Here is a 21,801-nt window from a genome sequence, read left to right as displayed (position 1 = left end):
TCGCTTTGTAGGGTAAGATGTGAATGGTGGGAAACACAAAACCTTTAACATGGGATGTGAGAATGAATTGAAGATTCATAGTGAAAGAGCTGCAACAGGAAGTGATATTTTGGTACCTTTACCACAATGAATTGTGTCTCGCTTCCTGTGTGTAGGTGGAAACCGTCTGATAATGTGTTTTTGAATCACTTCCGGCTAACAGCAGGCAGAAATGTAATAGTTCACCATTATGTTTCTCTCTGAATTGACGTCCAAGAGATGTGGAATGTAATCTACCGTCCACCCTTCTCTCTACTTTATCCCTCCATTTAAAATATCACCCTGGTTTCAGGTTCATGTTACGGGATGGTTCATATCTCTTTCCATCCTATCCTATTTTTGAGATAGAGCAGCCAGCTTTTTATAATGTTTGTAGCCTTTATTTAACCAGGTGAAAGCCCCTTGAGATCAAAAGATCTATTTTTCAAGGGTGACCTGCAGGACATTAGTTACACATGTAACATAAAAACAACAAAACAACAATAAGGATGACATACAACATAATATAAAGGGTACAGTTTACAAACTCTATTTACAGTGACAGGTACCATGAGTATCAAACAACATGTCACCCAGCCGAGTTTTAAATGATGCAGGGGAACCAAAGTGCTCAGTTTAATGGTAAAATAATGCATGACGCTAAGTATATTCCTTCAGTTTTCCGATGACTCAACTAGCCAGTCACAGGGATATACTCAGCAGGTGCATATCCCAGTATAAATGAATGATACTGAGAAAAAGAAGACGAAACATTTACATTTCTGATGATGCATGAAGCAGCCACTTTGATAATCTCATGGTTAAACGAATACTTCAAAAATATTGGGAAATTGTTATTATTATCAATCCTATGTCTATGAAATCTGCCGCTGCTAGAAACAATGCTAGCAAGAGCAGTCAGTGAGCTCAAGGGCAAAAGTTTTCCATTCAATTGTCAAGCTAATCTTCGAGCTAAAAAAAGGAATGCCTACTAGCTGCATTTCTACCAACTGGTTTTGAGCGAATAAACTCAGCTACAGGCTGTTTTACCCGTCGGCTTGGTCATATAATCCATCTCCCAGAGAAACAATTAGATGTCATTAGAAATGTCTTTCAACTGGGCAGGTTTAAATTGTTCTATCAAGTTAGCTAGTATGCTAGGCTAGCCGTTGCCTCCAGCTTGTTAAACTAGCTAAACAACATGCTGATTCTAGCTATGTATGAACTCTGAGACATCATTGATATACATTTTCTCATGTGATACTGTGAAAAAAATATCCTAACATGTTAAACTATATAGTTTTATTTGAGACAGTATGTCAGTTAACACTGATGTGTCAACATGTGGTCTGAGGAAAACATTCTAAAGATGTTAAATAAATAGAGGAAATTATAATGAGCTGTCTTAAACAAATGAGGTATGTTCATATGGCAAGGATATACTGTCCTTTGTCACAGAGCAGTCAGATAAACATGGAAAAAGCAAATAGGTGATTTTGCATAAAAGAAAGGTGTTACCATATCTACTCAGTTATTCAAATTCTCACCGGCTGTCCCTGCTGAAAAAACCAGCTTAGACCCACAAGGCTGGTCAGGCTGGTAAACCAGCCTGAGAAAAGTTTACAATGAAGCACAAAAACCCTCTTTGTATTAAGCGAGCTGCCACAGAACGTACAGCTTAACATGCTAACCTTTGGTAGAGAGCTACAGTTAGCTAACTTCATGTTCAACACAACACCTCTAATGGCATTACATTGACGATTTTAAACAAAACGTAACGTGGAAGCTATTCAGTATTTTTCACATTTATTTAATGTATTTATTTGTTATTTTTTGTTTTGTAGAATTAATTAATTTACAGCCATATTATTTAAGTTAAGTTGTGTTCCAGCTAAAATGCTTTTATTTTGAAGGTGATGGGTCAATTTGGGCACACAGCTGGGTTTATTTAAGTCAATCAGGGCACAGCAGCAGTCAGTGGGCACCGGGAAGGTCTATTGTTTTTTACCAGTATCAGGGCTGAGTTCAGCAAACATTTCAACACCTTTTGCTGTATTGTTCTTGCCAAGGTGAAGCTAATAACAAAAATGTTGATGCATTGTCTGGACAATGGACTCATTACCAACTCATGATCTGCGTAAGATCCAGTCTGGTGCCTCAGTGGCCTTTTGAAGTTTTATTGTTATTGACAAATAGCCACTCCAGTAACTCTCTCAACTTGTAAGATTTAGTTAAGATAACTTACCCTTAAATAACTACATCACGTTTTTCAGGGGAAACACAAACGGCAGAAAACGTTAGCATGATGCGGCTTTCACACCAGCGCTTTTCCCTTTCTAGCTCCGAGCGGGAGCTTTTCTGGTTCAGCTCCGGTTTCCCTTTTCTGCTCCCGCTCTGCTCCCGCTCTGTTCACACCGCCCAGACCTGCCGCTGCTGCGTCATGACGTCACCGTTTACGTGCCTGCTTCATAAAATCCAAACCGCGCGGAAATCCCTCACATCGACAACAACAACAATGGCCGATTGTATTGAAGCGCTGTTCGTTTTGGTTATCCTCTTACGAAACGGAAGGCATCGGACGACTTTACAATGGACGACTTTACAAACATCACATGCGAAATGCAAGACTTCTTTGTGGTCTTCAGCATCTACTTCAACCCGCCTCGACGTAAGAGAGATGTAAGCGACGCCGCCTCTTAGCTCCGAAGCTCTTGCCTCTAGACCGACAATTTTTTGGAGCTGGAAGTGAACCGGATTCTGGAGCTAAGAGGTGGCGCCTCTGTGGTGTGAACAGGAAAAAACGGTACTTTTCAGGTTCCAGCTCCGAGCCGGAGCTGAAAACGCGTTGGTGTGAAAGGGGCATCAAGAAGAGCAGCCGCTGGGCGGGGTCACAGAAACGTTCAACTGATCTTCACTCCTCGACCGTCAACATATCGCTTTGTTTCAACCACTGCCGTCTCGCCTTCCCCCCGTGTCCCTGTCTGTCTGTCTGTGTCTGTTTCAGTTTCACCAGCAAGACTGCTGGTTGACCAGCATAAATACCAGCTTCACCAGCATAGACCAGCTAAAACCAGCATAGACCAGCATGACATCCATGCTGGGCTATTCTGGTTTAGCTGACCAGGCTGGTCTTGAACCAGCAAGAACAGCCTGGCCAGCTTGTCCAGCCTGGTAAACAAACTAAACCAGCCTAAAACCAGCTAAAACCAGCTAAAACCAGCAACCATCTTAAGCTGGTCTATGCTGTTTTTGTCCGCCGGTAACAACCCTAGTTGATCTAATTATTCCTAGAAAGACAAATGTGTCATAGGTCTGGGAATGCCAAAACCACTGCACATCTTGATATCTTGGGAGACTTTGATGAGTTCACAAAATGGTTTGCTGCACAGTCATTACACATGTGCTTTGCATTTTCCATCTTGTTTATCTCACACCCCATAAGAGTGAATGAATCATTGTGTTGGTGCCCTGTCCCCTGTCAGCCAGCCAAAGTGAGTTATATCCTCCAAACAGCCAGGGGACAGCCTGCCATATCCAATTGTGGTAAAAACAAATGGTCAAAAAAAAAAAGGTATACGGGAGGCAGTATCTCAACTCGTCACACAGTCTCAAAGGGCAGGAATGTGTCAATAGTTAATGGAGGTCATGTAACATCATTGTTGATCTCAGTCTCATGTTAGTGACTAACCACAGACCCTCCAGACTGCTATGTGTCATGTCTCAGTAGTCACATTGCAATTGGGCAGCATTCCCAGCTAAGTGTTTATAGCGATAGGAAACACCTTTTCCCAAAGGAAACATTTTACATTTTGTGTGATACTCTTGTCAGAATAATGTGTGTGAAATAGAATCTTTTCTAAAAGGACAAACACTTGCAAAACCTATTTTTGTCAGTTCAAACCTAATGTACACAAGGTCTACACATCACTGAATTAAAATGAGTTGCACCATATAAACTTATTTTAAATACATTTGATGAAATTAACTAAATACCACACGTTTCTAAACATTATGCTGATAACATGTGACAAAATGGTGGATTAGCATAAGTGGACATTTCTTCTGAACAACTGCAAAATAATTGTTAAACTTAGACGCATACAAACTAGTTCTTAAGTAGATATTTAAAGAATGTTTCTAAATGTTTACACCTAGTAGCCTAACTGGCAAGTGTAGCTATTGCTAATCTGACTGAAATGAACGACTGACCGTTAGCTTTCTACGTTCATGGTTGCCTTATATGGGATGACCCTACAAATATTTTTTAGCAAAGAAAAAAACGTTTTAAATTGCTAAGATATCGTTAGGCTTTAATGATGCTCCCAAGCGGAGACATTTGGTTCTGAAACAACTGCAGAAGTGTCTTAAAACTGCATTTTTTGTATGGGCCAACTCCACCAATTGCTAAAAGGAGTTAGATTCGATAAGAAAATGTCCATGCTTCTCATTTGATTTATATCCTCTGTAAACAAGTCTTTATCAATCCAGCATTATGTTTATTTAGCTAATCATGGATACATTTTATTGTAAAATAGAAAATAAAGCAGCGTATGAATTAGGTAATTTTAACTTTGTGAAACTTAATTATAACATTATGTTGGCCTAAAAATGTGCTTATGGTTGCACCCATTCTAGAAGTCTTCAGTATGTTGACTTTCTTCCTCTATACTGATATTTCTTATTATCTATTCTGTCACCAAATTCAGTTTGGCCATATTTCCTCTGCCTTTTTTTTTCTCTCTTGACCTCGGTGGAAGAGTGGTGTCAGGGGACATAATCACCATGACAACAGTCCAGATTCAAGCAAGCATCAGTGCGCTTTCTCTCCTCCCCTCCTCCCCTCCTCCTTTGTTTTGTACCGAATTAAAAAGAGAAGTTCATCTGTCAGCGGGCCTCTCCAGAGCGCCGCTGACAGTGAGATGGATAATAGCGGAGCCTCACTGGCACACAGCTGTTCAGGAGGATCTTCGCCCCGTGGTGAATGTTATTCAGTGAAGATGTCTCTATCCATTAGTTTGTGCCTGAAGTCACTCGCCTCAGTCGCCTGCCTGTTCACCTCAGGACATTAATGGTTATTAATGAGCGTTTGCTGTCTTTATTACAATGTCAGGTGGAATTTCGTCTTCTTGTGCTCTCCGTCAGCACATAGTATGGAGGTAATAAGCTTAAGAGGCAAATGAACTTCGATTGCATGCTGTGAGTTATGTGCTGCTAACAAGAGCAGTGTGTAGATGTGTATCAGTGCATGCAGCTGTGTGTATGGAAAAACGGCATTATCTTTAAGTGGCCAGTAACTATTAGCTCTCTGTTGCTCATTAGCAGTCCGAGCCTCCTCCCACCTAATTCAGTCACTCCTTGTCCGACACAAAGATGCCCTTCATGGCCCTGATAGAAGCCACATGAAAAGATGGGTCGAGCTCACCTCATGTTAGTCAAAGCCGGATTTTTCCCATTGAGATGAACTGAAACAGTGTCCTCTTTTCATGTAATGCTTCTAAGTTGTGATCAAAAAGGAAATGTTTTGAGATTTGAAAGTGCAGGTTTTATCCTGGCCTTGCTATGTCCAAGTAAATGACAATTTCAAATGGATAACATCCAACTCAGTCATTTCTTACCTGTTTTCTCATAATAAAAAAGGGATATATAACAGGTAACACATTGGACACATCAGCTTTTGTATTTCTAGACAGATGTTCCATCCACCTTAATAGGTTGTAAAATGGGCACATACTGTACAGATGAACAGACTGTCCTAGAATTATATTTTATATTTCTAGTAGACAAGATGGACTTCACTTCCAACAAATGATACCCCTTGCGTCTAAGGTCAGTTTCACAGCTTCAGACATGCACAGCTCTTTAAATAAGTTGATATAATATTGATACTTCTTGGTGAAAAATTAAATGTTCTATTATTTACCGCTACTTTTAAAATAACTTACTGTGGCCAAACTCTTTCACCAGAACATTAGGAGCAGTTTCAATGGGACAAAGAGTCACTTACCTATATATTATTGATGAGCGCCGGCAGTCTCAGTGGGTGTTGTTCACTCCAGCTTTCCTCAGACATGTGAGCAGTCTAATGGCAAATTGCTCACACATTGCAAGGCTCTTTCGATGTTTACCTCTCTGCAAAGCAGCTTGTTACACTTGGACACATTTCTTAACCCACTGTAACGTTGAGTAGTTTGTTAATGAGCTGAACTGGTCTTTGAATCACTTTAAATTGGCAATTAAGGCATAAAAAGAAGACCTGGTTCTGGAGTGTGATCCTTCTCCGCCTAAACCTATTGAGGGCTAATAAATGCTGTTCTAAAAAAAAGTGTGTGTGTGTGTGGAAACGAGGGGTAGTAGGCAGTTAATTAGACCCTGGAGGACCACAGGGGGTGCAGGTGGAGGCGTGAACACACACAGGCACAATTTTCTCATTAGGTGTTATTTGAAAAACAGCAGAATTGTTTTGCATACTTTGTGTTATTGTTGATCAAATACAAAAGCTACTCTATAAATCTATATTCTGAAATATACTATACTCTGCCAAATGCTGAAAAACATTCAACAACAATGGGAAATACTACTTCACATTCTGGTTGGCTAACCACCTTGATTACATGATTATCTGAGAGAAACCCTTCTGCAGAAATACATCCAAATCTAGCTGATACTACCAGAGTAAGAGAGTTCTGTAATTCAGGTGAAAAATATCCCACTTTCATAATCATAGCCTACAGACATAACATAAAGCATTATGTTAGGGATATAAGGTCAATATATATTTCAGGATGTCGTTACTAAATCCTACCAACACTTATATAATTTCCTAAAATCATCAACATTTTTTTAGGAAGAGTCACACATAATGTTTTTATAGCTAACTGCAGGGAAATTCAGTGTGTGTGCAGCTTCTCTGTGCACTCCTACCATTAGCATGTGCTTTCAGTGCACAGGAAACACATGGTAGGAAGCCAATCCTTCAGTTACTATTCACCATAGTAGCAGCGAGCCACTCTGGTGAAGGGGTTAATGGCAGCACTTTAACACATTTAGGAATGCTAAACTCCCTGCAACTGAAGGGCATTAGCTGAAAGGGAAAGCCAGTTGAGTGGGGCTAATGCTTGTAATCATTCATAGTTCTGCTGAGCACTAATGGTCTTGAAGCTGCAACACAGACAAAACAGACCCTAGATGCAATCTGCAGTTGTTTTATCATTCCTATCAGTGTGTCAGATGTAGTACATTTTGTTTATTTTTCTGCTAAAGACTAAAGACAGCCTTGCATGATATTTCAACAGAAGCAAACACACAATATAAGGGTTAGGGTTACACTAATCTGTAATCTCTCAATGAAAGCTCAACTAGTAGAAGACAATATCTACGTTTTTTTCCCCCCCCAAATATTTTGATTTGAAGTTGTTGTTTTATGTGCATTTATTTGGAGACCTCTTTTGTAAAATAATCTAGTTCCTCGTTGTTTAGACCTTGTTAAACTAGCCAGTCAGAGAAAAGTCAACTTCCACATATTTAATTGCAGTTTTCTATTTAAAAGATGGACTAATTCAGCTTCATTAATCAGTTACATTGGTGGTTTACCAAACACTCATCCTTAATATTGTGATTTAATCATGACAAACAAAATAGTTTAATTTTTTTAATTATTTGACTTTGTTATACTAAAAGGCCCCGTTTAATAAGTAAACTCTTATATCAACAACAGAATAGGCAATGGTTCAACTGAATGTACAGTACTAAATAGCATGTTTCTGCTACAGCACACATATCTTATCTTTAAATCCCTTGTCATGTGTTCTTCTTTGAGAAAAAAATGATTAATCCCATAACATAACATGTAATTCAGTCTCATACACACATTGACTGTCTGCGCCTGGATAACAGCAGAGGGCTGAGCCTCAGCTGCAGGGGAAAGGCAAACTTCACCGCATCCATCCATCACTGCTATCAAGGTTGCTTTTGATATGCTAATTCCAGACTGGAAGCGCATGCCAGCTACACAATAGGGGCAAATTGGTCAGCAGGAAACTTGTTTTCTCTGATTTACGTCCAGCAAGAGAGCTTTATGCTGACATAATGTATAGTCCTCCTATATAGCTTGACTCTCTGTCCCACTCTTTTTGTAATTGCTTTAAACTAAATTTAATTTGGGATAATCAGCCGAAAGATGACCTGGCCTGTATTTCTTACACAGGAGCCAGCATAACATTCACCAGGGATTTCCACCCTTTCACATAACAAATAATAAACTAACTAGCCAAAACTATAACGATATAATCCTTTCCAATCCTAAAAGACACTTTATGGTCCAGTCTTGATAATATTCAAGCCTCACTTCAGTGTTTTTATGAAGCAGACCACACAGGGCATTGTAAGGATGAGTCAGTAGCCTTACTTTGAACATTTTGAATGCCTCGCTTGATTACACCCTTACTTCGTGTGTGTTTGTTTGTGAATGTCTTTCTGAGCTTCTCCACCTCCACAGGCCTAATAGACGAAGCTAATTACTTTTCCAGTGCGTCGCTGGTGGAGGATGCTTTGTGATCTTTCAGGCCCACTCTCTTCCCTTTGTGTGATCCAGCACTGATACACACGGTATAACAAGCATGCACAGAATTCTGAATATACACTAACACAGACAGTTATGCGGTAACCCCAGAATTCATTTGGAGTGATATTTGTGTGCACCTGATAAATATTGTACAATTTACACCCTGTTTAACTCAATTTGGTCTCCACCAACACTTCTGGTAAATGCTTTAGTTTGTTCAAACGAAGAAAATACTGTTAATCATTTAAAAACGTGCAAGATTTTTCATCTAGAAGGTTGGAACCATTCTATACCAAGAAATTACTCTGACAAATGAGCCGCGGACAAATGATTCAACAATGGTACTCCCTGATACTTCAGAATTTAAAAACGTCATATAATCCATAGACTCCCTAACATCCCTGAGTGTACTAAAACACATGATGCCATTCAATACAGCATGTAAATCACAGATGACGTGTGGAAAATCATTTACATCACTATTTAGGAATGTATAAATCTACTTCCTGACATGTCTCCTCCTCCTGACCCTCGCCCTGCAGCAGCAGCACGTGCAGGGTGCATCGTGGCAGATGGCTATCACCCCTGACCGGTTCTCCTGGCTTTTCTATTTCTGGCTTCCTTATGCAGAAGGCCTATTGTCTAGGCTGTCATGATATAGCGTTCAGCATCCTTCTTAATCGACCTGGTTTTCCTCTGTAGTGATTTCCAGCTGTTGCCACTGGGAAGCGTTGAAGATGCTGCTGATTTTAGCATGGGAAACACATGGTCTTGTATGCAGCTGTGGACTTTTGAGAGGTTTTTGTGTCGGAAACGGTTAAGAACTACTGCTTCAGGTTTCCTGTCAAGTAGATTGTATCACATTTGCCATGGTATGTTCCAATCTGGCCATGGTAAAATGTAGTAATTACAAGTTACACACGTGAGCTTTGCTGCCATTAACACGCATCTGTCAGCCTCACTAACACACAACCTCACCTTCCTGCACAGCCACCACTTCCAGCCTTTCCTTCCTCAGCATTACTGCGCACAAACACTAGAGGTGTGAACGCACACGGTGTCATGAAGTAAAAACTCTCTCTTGCTCCTTTTGTGACCTGTGTTGTGTTTGTTGCAGTGAGGCACACATGATGATTAAATCAAATCAGGTTTTATTTATATAGCACATTTTAAAAACGATTTTTGGTAGAGCAAAAGTGCTGTACATGCAAATAATAAATAAAACATTACTACAATCGCAAACAGAAGACAATAAATTACAACAGCAAATATAAAAATCAAACAGGGAAATGTCATGAGCCGTGCTCCGCTCTGACTAGAAGGCCAGGGAAAAGAAGTGAGTTTTTAGTGTTGATTTAAAATACCCTGGGGTCCGGGCCGACCTCACATGGAGGGGCAGAGTGTTCCAGAGCCTAGGGCCAGCTGCTTCGAAGGCTCGGTGCCCTCGGGTTTTGAGCCTGGTTTTCGGCACTATCAGCAGCAGCTGGTCAGCCGACCTTAAAGCTCTGGCTGGGGTGTAGCGATGGAGGAATTCTGCTATATAGGCAGGAGCCAGCCCATTTAGGGCTTTAAAAACAAATAAAAGGAGTTTAAAATCAATCCAGAACCTAATTGGAAGCCAGTGCAATGAGGCCAGAATTGATGAGAGTTGGCCTTCATTCATGATGATGCAGGTGCTCTCTCTCCTGGTCTCTCTTCGCTCTTACGGTCTCGCTTCCTTGCCTTTCCTAAAATTGCCCCTTTTATGCTTTTTGGGGGTTTTCCCTTTCCTGTAGTGTGTTTTTATAGGTTTTAGTACATGTAAATGGTCTGCAAAGGCTGACATCCGAAAGCTCACACCAGAGGGAGTTTCTCTTCTCTTTGTTCACTTCCCTAACATAATGACATCACTATGTAACACCATTTCTTCTAGTGCTCCAACACATTGTATGTGATAGGCTAAGTGGCAGAACGTCTATAAACAGTTGACCAATCACACCAGAGCCGGCCAGCTAGCCAATCAGAGTAGACAGGGCTCTGGTTTCAGACAGAGGGGGAAAAGAGGTGCTGGAGCAGTTGACTAATCACAACAGAGGCGAGCCAGGTAACCAATCAGAGCAGACTGGGCTCTGGTTTCAGACAGAGGGTGAAAAGAGGTGCTGCAGCACAGGCAGTATGAGAGAAACAAAGCCATTTTGAACATTAAAGCATGGAAACATGTCACAGTAGAGGCCAATACAAATATAACCTGAACATTAGCATAATAAGGCCCATTTAAAAAGTAGTCATGAAATCAGACAAAACAACATCTCCCATGTTGTTTATTCAGTGTGATTTTACTTCACTATTTAGCATTCAGTGAACTGCTGAGGTAAGCCGTTCTTCTGATCTTACAGTCAGTGATGTATACATTTATCAGGTACCACCTGCCTTGCAACATGTCTTTGATGTCCGTCATGGCATACAACATATCCCAATGCTTATCAAGTTCACCTTGCTCACTAACAATTTTGCTATAATACTTGCATAATATCTATAGATTTGCTGTTTTCTCTCTCTCTCGCCGTCTATGAAGGCTTGATACTGTATGTGCTTTACATGAATTATTGATGTTGAGGGACTAAGCGGCCATGCTGGAGGTTTATCTGCTCCATTACTGTTCTCCCTATGAGCCGGGAACTTTACCTGTCAGTTAAGCTCCACTGTGCCCCAGCTATCAAAGTGTTACTGTAGCTATTTTACTGTCTGCAGCCTCGAGAGACTTACTGTAGAACTATATCTGTTAATACATGCCCAAACATGATCCTTACTATCAGCGTTTCTCAGTCATGCATATTTGTATACCCATTTCTGGAACGTATCTTGATAAAGGTGAAGAATGTGGCAAGCCATTTCTTTTTTGTTTAGTACATCTGCTGCTGAAAACCTTGCATCCTTGATCTTTAACAAGACATTGGGGAGCATCTCACTTCAGAGGACCGTGGCATCAGGTTTAAAGGTCCTTACTCTCATCCTTGCTGTAGAGATGATAAGGAGCCAGTGAACTTTGTTACTATGGTAACAGGGATGTTGTTGTATCACCTCCCTACCAGTGTTGACGACGCAATGACACATATCGCTAACAATTAAAGATAGGACTAAAATGTATTTTCTTTACACTGAAAAACTGGACCGTTACTATATTATGTTAGTTGAAAGCAATCATTTTAAGTTTAAATTAAAAGAATGTCAGTTCAACTTAATATTATTGCTTTCAAATAACTTAATACAGTTATGTGACATTTGTTGACATAATAAATTCAATTAAAGTTTACGTTTCAGTTTTTTCAGTGTATAATAAAAACAAAAATCTCTTTTTTCACTGACTATAACTATTCAACGATAATTACAATTGAACATGATTGAAGTTAGACACAAATTCACAGATATTTAGTAAAAAACAGAGTGAAAAAGAATAGCTGACAAAAAAAACACTACAGTCAAAATAGGTTCTACATTTCTATCACGCGGCGCTCTAACGGGAACAGCTGTGTGTTTTTGTAAAGGTTATGGAAGCATCACTAAACACATACACCTCTCTCAAAAGCATTTTCCACATAAATAGTTGGATCAACAGAGGCTCCCTTTTACTTCCCTCTTTTGTCTCTTCCTTTTATGATTGGTCGACTCTTTTTTTTTTGGGCTACTGAATGTCAAGTCACCTTTTTCACCCCTAGTGTTGGTTTACTGCAGTAGCGTCTATGATTTTCCCCTGTGCTCAGGTGCATCCATCATCCAAAATCTATTGGACCCATGCACAAACCATGCGCATGGGTACAAACCTCTCACTGTACGAGGGGAGGATGTTCCTGGTCAGCTATGATGACTCAACAGGCTGACCTGTCTAAGCCGACTCAACCTTTCAGAGCATTGTATATGAGAGGCGGGAGGTCATTGTAGATCTGAAGAGGAGCTGTTTTTATCCCTGTAAAGGTCAGTCAGTACAGTCATAAGTTGGAATGACTGCATAAAAAGCCTTGAGTTGGCTTTAGTTTGACATAGTTGTGGACTTTCCGGATATCATATATTGGCCAAATCATGAAGAGGATCGCTGTTGGAGACTGAAATCTGCCTTGAAGCATTTTAGTTGCTAGCCAAGCTATTGTCCTGTAAAGACATTGGGCTCAAAATGAGTGCCAAATAAAATCAGTCAAGAGCATTTAGCATTTACCCAGAAGGGCCTTACCCTGGACAATGCATCTTCCCAGTATCTGTGTTTCTGCCAAAGGAAGGGGACGGGGGTGCTCGGTCGTTGATGGCTTTGTGTGTCTGCAAGGGTTGGGTAAAGGGTGGGGGCTCCAAAGGCGCTCCTCAGAACTGGGTCAGAGGGATTAATTTCCTGGCCTTGGCTGATTTAAGCTAATGGCAGATTAGCATGGGAAGTTTAACTTCCAAAACCTCCCCTCCACCCACAACAAACAACCAGGACTGAAAGTGAAGCGGCATGCTGCTTTTCACACGCCTGGGGCCCGGGGAATGTGTGTGTGGAGTGATGCCCTCCCTATATTGTGTGTATTATGCGCTCTGTCTGACTCCTAGCTGACTGTGTGACCATCACAGTCAGAGGTCGGGTCTTGGAAGACCGGAAGCTGTGTGGTTCATAAAAACATGTTCTTACTCAATATCAAGCCACGATTATTGTTTTTAATTTTAAATTGTATAATGTCTGACTTTTTTCGCCGTCCGCGAGGAAAATAAATGGGGCTCAGAGCCTCAGAATACTGAAATCTGTAGGCCTATGTTTTAAATCTTTTTTTCCTTCTAATTTGTTATTCTTTTCTAAATAACACACTGTTATTTACTCAACAATTTTGAAATACATTGCTTTTAAAATCGTTCTGTGTGACACGAAAAAAAGGGGGAAATCGTGTTGGTGAACACGAATCAATAGATTAAATGTCGTGACTATAACACGAAATGCCGTGAGACTGGGTTGTAGAAGAGTATTAAGATGTATCATTGGTCAAATAAAATCCTATAGATGTAGTAATCGTCTGACACAACTGGAAGATTAAGCCAACAGATATCTCTTCCTTTTAGCCCAGTGTTTTCAGACTTTACTTACTGATTTGTAGCTGAAAGCTATAAAATGCACTCTTGTGTCATTAACTCTTTTACATGCTAAACAATCTGTTAGATAAGGTTTGGTTTATGGTGTACTTTTTTCAGACGTGGGAAAGTAAATCGTACATTTGACAAACCAAACAGTCATACTTTGAAACCGCATTTAATCAAAACAATTCAAACTGTCTGCTGTGGGCAGGCTCAAACAGGGATAGGCTAATGTTAGCATGTTGCTGCTTATTAGCCATTACTGTGACAGTTAGCTAACTTTATGACTGTTGTCTACTGTTGCTACTATAGGAGTATTTTGCCGTCCCTTTCATTTAACTTCCACAGAGTCTGTTTTGCCACTTTTTTGGAAAAAGGAACAGATATTTGGAAGTTTCAGGACAATCAAGTGCTTCAACGATTTATCAGTTAATTGAAATAATAATCATCAGATTTATCAGTAATGAAATGGATTCCTAGTTGCAGACCTTATCCTAAGAAACAGATTATCTTCCTGTGACATTGGAGGATCAGGTTCAAAACCAGTTAATTATGTATTCTGTAGTCCGCTGGCTCCCGTCTGTCTCCTTCCAGTCGACTGTCCAGTAAAAGGTAATAAAAGACCATCTGTTTCTGTCTGTCTCTTTTGCCTGCACCTCTTAACGCTGTTTTGTTTGGGTGTTGCTGGCACCAATGGACAGTTTAATGTGCCTGAAGTGATTTTAATTAGGTTTCATTCGGTTTCTACAGGCTCTTTATCTCCTTCTACGTCGCTTCTTTGCTTCTGGGCTCGTCTTTTTATATCAAGCTTTTATCCCTTCTGGTAGGACCAGCAAAGCCCGTCTGAAGCTCTATGAGCTATGCAGTTGCACCATACACCGCAGTTGTGACTGCAATATCTTGCATGTCTTCCAAAATGAAAGCTCCACATTTTGTCTAGGCGATATTACAAATTCTGTTATGGTTCTAAATTTGATTGTGAATATAGGTTATACATCTGCTCATTTTAGCATGTTAGCAGTACAATTACACTTAATCTGAACAGGTTTTATAATACTATATGCAGTACACATTGTATTTGGACCCTCCTTTGCCATGACTCAGATGAGAAATCCCAGAAAGTTTAGGAATTCTTGAGTCAGCTGTTCTGGGAGTTTCCACTTTTTGCAGCTCTGCATTGTTTCTTCAGGGGATGTTTTCATGCCCAAGAGGATATTATGTCTGCTAGTGGTGTAGCAAAGATTGACCACATAACTTCAATCTCTTTAGTTTTTTTGTTCCATACCTCTATAGTTGAAAACAGTCCTGTCAAAACAATGGCATTCCACAGCAAAACCGAAAAGCTCATTCCTGTCTCTCCTCTCTTTTATAAGGTATTGGAAAGAACGTCATCTGCGACCGGACAGCAACGCCTCTGGATGCCTTCCGAATGATGTCAGCGGCCCAGTACTACCCCAAGTTGCTGAGCATTATGGGAAATGTGTTACGTTTTCTGCCCGCTTTCGTTCGAATGAAGGAGCTGTTAGAAGAGGGGTACATCGGAGAGCTTCTGGTCTGTGAGGCCCAGGTACGACAAAATCTATAAATGTTTATTTGCCTTTTATTATAATGACAACAATATGTTACTATTGTTTGTGTATAGTATGAGTTGTGCCCACAGAATTGGCAGGTAATGTGTCTTAAGGAGTGTTGGTTAGGGTTAGAGTTAGGGTTAGGGTTAGTTGGTCTCTTCCCAACTGTTTCCTTCGTTTTATTTATTTGTTATCCTGACTACGTTCACGAAAGAAAGACCTAATGTGGTATCAAATCTTCACAAGTGTTCCTCTTGCCCTACAGGTCCACAGTGGCAGTCTCCTAGGAAAGAAATACAACTGGAGCTGCGATGACCTGATGGGAGGTGGAGGTCTGCATTCCGTGGGTAGTTACATCATTGACTTGCTAGGGTTTCTGACCGGTCAGCGCGCAGAAAAAGTCCACGGCTTCCTCAAGACCTTCGTCAAACAGACGGACCACATCCGGGGCATCCGTCAGATTACCAGCGACGACTTCTGCACGTTCCAGATGGCGCTGGAGGGCGGCGCCTGCTGCACCGTCACGCTGAACTTCAACGTTCCCGGAGAATTCCGGCAGGAGGTTATCGTCGTAGGTACGGTGGGAAGGCTTACGGTCACCGGGACAGACCTGTACGGACAGAAGAACAGCAACGGAGGAAATGGTGGGGGTCCTGAACTCCTGCTCAAAGACAATACACCTGTTGAGAATTCTTCCTTACCGGAGAAGGCCTTCATTGACATTCCGTCCCCGTATCTCATTGGAACAATCCGCATGATCCAGGCCGTGCGGGAGGCCTTTCAGGACCAGGACGACAGGCGGACGTGGGACGGGAGGCCTCTGACAATGGCTGCTACATTTGAGGATTGTCTTTATGCTCTTTGCGTGGTTGATACCATCAAGAAATCCAACCAGAGTGGAGAGTGGCAGAACATTGTGGTGATGAAGGAGGAGCCAGAAATCAGCCCGGCCTATCTGATCAGCGAGGCCATGCGTCGGAGTAGGATGTCCCTCTACTGTTAGCATCCGGCTGATTGGCTGACGATGACCTGTGTTTACCTTAACTGGAGGTGGCAGCTCAAAGGCTTAGTGTTGTTTTGGAACTTTATTTATTAATCTTCTGGGTACAGTTATTAAAATCATCACTCTCTTTTTAAAAGCGTCCAATGTGTATTGCTACTGTTACAAACAGAGAGGTATGATACAGAGAGCTATGGTTTCCTGAAACCCTGCCTCAGCAGTAGAAGAAAAGCAATGTGATCAATAATTAAACTTTTATAAGGAAGCCTTTCCTGTTTTCCTTTTGACAGAAGTCTTGAGTCATTAATGGGAGATACACTCGTAAATCAAACTGATTCATACAACAATAAGATATACTTTGGAGGCAGAGCAGGCAGTGAAACTAATGCTACTGTATCCTGCTTGACCATAAGGATATTGCGCCTTTCTTCCCTGCTTCTCTTCTTTATGACTGGGTCTGGAAGACAACACCTTACACTGTGGGTCCAAAATATGGACAGCCAAGGAAGAATGATAGTCCCTTAGCTTAAAACTGTGCTGCTGTATTGTCACTGTAGTCTCTAGTACTTGCTAGTTTTACTAAGTGAATGTTTTAAAAAATAATCAGTGTGCTTGATAGCTTCGGACTGCTCTGTATGCTTCCTCTTTGCGTGTGGAACAAGAGAGAAAATAAATCAATAGTTTTGCTGCTGGGTTTTTCGAAGGGGTCTACCTTCTGGTTAATGTATGCAATCTTTCCAGGCTGTAGTCTGTGGTAGAAATACTTAAACTTCCACCTGGAGCAAAAGGTTAATGGTTGGCCTTTATGCAGTTATAGTAGCCTGTGCATACAAGTCTTGTATGAGTGGCCAGTGCAGTTCTTATTTTCTTATTTATTTAATGCAATTTCTGTCGTAAATAAGCATGGCCAGGAAATACACTGAGCTTGTGTTGTGTGTGCATATGTCTACCGAGCCTTTAATAAAAATCAATCTTGCACTAGGTTGCGACTAAATGCTGAGCAATATGGGTGGTTTATCCCAATGTTGTAATGCAAAGGCTCACACTTGCATTAAGCTACCACGCCTCATAAAGCTTCTCTGACACACACAGTGAGATGCAGGTTTGTCAGTTTGCATCATGCATCAGTATGCAAGTTCAGTTTGGACCGAAACAGCATTTCTTTAAGCAGTAGTGTTGAGCGCAAAGGCTGGTGTTATTCTCTGTACCCATGTCTGTAGCACTGATTGATGTAAACAGATGACTATGTTCCTTGTGAAAGGTGTCACTCATAGTAATGATCCATAGGTTATTATTTCCTTACTCTTCAGATCCCATCAATTCCACATAGCACATCATTATTTTCATTATTTTGTTTTTTTGGCCCACAAATGCTGTTCTGGTTCACTCTCAATGCTCTCGTAAAACGTGTTTTCAGCCATGGCCGACGGCTGTTTTCATCACAAATAGGCCCGATACACCCATGGTACTCTTCTTTTAAGAAATTGACACCTAAAATTAGCCATAATCATGAAAAACTCAGCTAAATGAGAATGATTTTGGACTTTCATCAAAATTAAATAATAGCTCAGCAGTTAGCTAAACATGAGGGAATAGAGCATTTGTTTGGGACTAGTATTAGCTTTTGAACAAAGAAAATGTGGTGATGTAGTAAGAAACCAATACATGATTGCAGCCAGTCTTCACAACTTTGGTGGATTCAATTAGTGGACTATTTTAGCGAAGAGCCAAAGAAGAAGGAAAAGAGCAAGAGTGAGAACAATTATCAACAGTCATTCAATATATAGGGATTCTAAAACCCACCATCGGAAAGTATTTGCAAATCCAGCTTGACTTAAGGTTTGGTATCACTCAATACAGATGAGAGAACAGCACACACCTACAAGCCAAAAGATTGATTTTTTTTATGCACTCTCTGTTCCTGTGTGGTTTTCCAAACTCTGCTGAAATACTACCTATGTAACGACTACTGAAAATGTACATATGTGTGTTTGTCTAAAGAAATAAACAAGTACTGTATGTATTTTATTTGTGAAAACCAAGGAAATGGAACATGTTTCGATGAGTGTGTTATGCTATTTATTATTTGCTTGTGTATGGGAGATTAACAGCAGAACGAGGCCTTATATCATTCAGCTTCTTATTAATTATTGACCAAAATTATTTTCTTTTAACTTTGTTGTAAAAAGTTTGTTTGCTTTTTAGCTGCGTCATAAATCATACACTGTCACAGTAATATAGTCTCTAACAGTAATGTTTGACCCCTGTTTTTGTTTAGCGTGTGTTAACACTCACTAAAGTTACACACTTAAGGTCCAACACTGATAAGCTATCACTCTGTAAGATAACTCGAGTTAGATTATTGCGTAGTAAGCATTTTATCAAATCTGCATATAGACTTTCCCCCTTTGCCTGATTACAGTTTTCATAATATTAATGATTTGAACCTACACTCTGGAATTCCCTCTTTTTATTTAATCAATACTTTTTGTCCACTGTTCAGGCACTAGGCACACACTGTATAGGAACAAAATGAATAATAATTGGTCCAGCGTCTAGTCTTTTTACATTTATTCAAAACAAGGTGGTTTTCTTTCCCTCTTCAGGCCTGTAAACATACTTTGTTTCTGTATGATTTGATGTAATAGCCTCTTATTATGTCTGAATATAATTTGAATTTAAATTGTTTTCACTGTTGAACTGATATATGTATAGGGAATCTCAGGTGAGGGGCCCAATTTCACAAAAAGACAAGTCCGTTCCCTGGATCCCCCTTTACCCCTATGTTTGGTTTAGTCCAGTGTGGATCATACCATTTTCAGGGTTACACAAAACAACAGAAGGTTAATTGTTGGTGTCTGGCAGCTTCACCACTACCATGCTTTTTATAATTTGTTACTTTATTTTCCCAGTGCATAACAGTAGAACAAAATCTCTGCTCTTTTCGTAAACTGTTGGAAATAATAGGAATTTACAGACTTGTAAAATAAAATGTTAACTTGGTCTTGTCTTTGAAAACTAAATAGAAAAATAGCCATGACACAAGTCACTGTTCAGAATACTTAATTCTGCTATCATTTTAGAGAGAAATGTTTCGTCACATTGTGCAGGGTTAATGCAGAGAAGTGTGTTTGATGCTCAGAAATAGTTTTCCAGTGTTAAAGCTGTTTTTGCTTACTAAGCTGTAGACATTTTAAGGACTCTGAATTCAGCTTTTATTACATTAAATATCTAATATATTTCATTTGCTCATATCTCTCCTTGTACGTTATATAATTTAGGCCTGTGGCGACCAGTGTTTCATTACCGGACACAGGTTTTGGCATCTGCTAAGGATTATCTCACAATAGACAGAGTTTGTTTAACTCAGCTTGGATCCCATGCTAAGATTAAATGAACTATATATGTAGCCGCTCCGGGGGTGAAACGCTCAACAGGAACTCATAACATTAGCTTCGTTTTTTCAAGGGTCTAAAACATGGATATTCTTTCACTTTGTGCTGGCTGGAGGTTTATCCATGTCCATACAGCTCCTCCTTCTCCATGGAGATGCAATCACGCTGCTCAGCAGACACATGGACTCCTGTAAAGGCTTTTGAGTGACACTAACCGCAGTTTCACGTCGATTCACCCATTGCATGGAGGTGCATGGGCAGCTGTATGAAACAGACGAGGCAATATCTGGGTCTGAAGCACTGAATATTTAATGAGTGGAATTTTAATGAGCTGATACAGTACAGTGTGGGGATTTTAAAACATTTAAAACAAAACGTTAATTATCACTTCTGTTTTCTTCTAAATGTTGAACCACTGATGATTTGATGTACTCTTAAGTTATCCTATGCTGCCCCATCATTCAAAAAGAAAACTGTGGACAGTGAAGCTCATGTTTCCCATATAGTGCAATGGACTTTTCTTTCATTTAGCTTGCTGCTTGTGGCCTATTAAGGATAAACCGTCTTCAGAAAAACACATTGCAGAAAACGAACACAGGAGAAGCCCCCAGTTCCCACTTAGCATTGGACTACCTTGTCAGTGGTGAATATGAATTGCTTGTCACTTTGCCAGCAATCCCAAACTGTTCAGGAAAGGCTTTCCTTCACTGAGGGGGAGGGGGGATGGGCTAAAAATTGTTCATTTGGAGCCGAACAACCTCAAAGAGGCGCTTCCTCTGCCCTTGGAGACCGTTACTTAGCAACAGGAAGCAACGTTGCCAAAACTAGGTCCTGCCTAGGTTTTTCTTTTCACTTACACAGTAACACAGTACCCTCACTCCTCGATTTCTACACCCCTCTTTTTCATACATTCTTCCTCTACCTCCCTATTTCTCTGCACTCTGGTCAAAGGTTAACAATTAGTGTTGAGAAAGGTAATGGTTTTTGATCTCCTCTGTTCTACCTTTCTACATCAGTTTTCTCTTCATATTTTCCCCTTTCTTTCTCCTGTGAGTCAGGTTGAAGCCTGGAGGACAAGCTCACCGGTGCTTCTTCACACATTCCCCCAAAAAACATTGTGTCTTCCCTTTAGCAGCCAGAAAAGGAGTAACCAAGGTGATCCGTTAATATAAACCGATAACAAGACAGGTACAGGGTGTGAAGGCCTTTCCTCAGCTGCATTATGAATGCTCCGTGTCTTGCTGTACCCCTGAAAATGTTCAAAGAAAAACAAATATCCACATTGATACTTTACTGTGTCCAATATGTATTGTCATGTGTGTATATTGTGGACGCATGGACCTCTGTACATACTGCAGTTTGAACTCTCAAGCAAATATGTATGGGTCTTAATCTAGATAATGTACTTAATGTTGGAATTATTTATATTTTCTATCCAGTTTTAGGAGTTCTGTCTGTGAATAAAAACCCCAACCAATGAGTTCTCTGCGTGCTGTAAAGTGTGATGGTGCACTTTTGGTAAATTAGCCCCCCCTCCCTTATTTTTTTGATTGACTGTGTGACTCCTGCCTCAGTGTTTTACTGCCTCATCTCCCTGCACCAGTGTTCAGCATTGATTGTGTGTGTGTGTGTGTGTGTGTGTGTGTGTGTGTGTGTGTGTGTGTGTGTGTGTGTGTGTGTGTGTGTGTGTGTGTGTGTGTGTGTGTGTGTGTGTGTGTGTGTGTGTGTGTGTGTGTGTGTGTGTGTGTGTGTGTGTGTGTGTGTGTGTGTGTGTGTGTGTGTCAGCAATATGGTTTACAGCTTCAGCACTTGTCTAATGCTGCAGTTTCTATAGAATAAAAAATAAATATGTACATCCATGAAAAATTTCATTTTCTTATTTAATTTCTTTGGGTTACAGAATTAATCGGTATATTATTGTTTTTATTGAAGACATCTTCATTGTATAAAAACACCTAACAAGATTTCAAGTTTCATGTTATTAACTATATTGTTTCAGGGGAGGACATGCAGGACTCCATCAGCTTCTCCTCGGCTGCATACAACACACTTAATCCAGGCTGAAGACTTTTCTTTTTGTCGCTGCTTTTAATTGAACTATTCATATCTTAAACTGCACTGTAACTTTTATCCATGTACTTTTTCTTTTAATGTTTAATTGAACTATTCATATTTTAGACTGCACTG

General features: G+C 40.3%; 1 protein-coding gene across 1 annotated transcript in view; it reads left to right on the top strand.

Annotated features, from left to right (window-relative positions):
- Nucleotides 1–21,232, top strand: part of gfod1 (glucose-fructose oxidoreductase domain containing 1) — a 32,611-nt gene extending 11,379 nt beyond the window's left edge. Inside the window, exons 2-3 of the mRNA XM_034108751.1 lie at nt 15,022–15,215; nt 15,485–21,232. Coding sequence (XP_033964642.1) covers nt 15,022–15,215; nt 15,485–16,222 — 932 coding nt within the window. The 3' untranslated portion in view covers nt 16,223–21,232. The remainder of the gene's footprint in view (nt 1–15,021; nt 15,216–15,484) is intronic.
- The last annotated feature ends 569 nt before the right edge of the window (nt 21,233–21,801 follow it).

The sequence above is a fragment of the Pseudochaenichthys georgianus genome, chromosome 20 (genome assembly GCF_902827115.2).
Source record: "Pseudochaenichthys georgianus chromosome 20, fPseGeo1.2, whole genome shotgun sequence".
Lineage (NCBI taxonomy): Eukaryota > Metazoa > Chordata > Actinopteri > Perciformes > Channichthyidae > Pseudochaenichthys > Pseudochaenichthys georgianus.
This window is presented reverse-complemented; position numbering and strand designations above follow the sequence as displayed.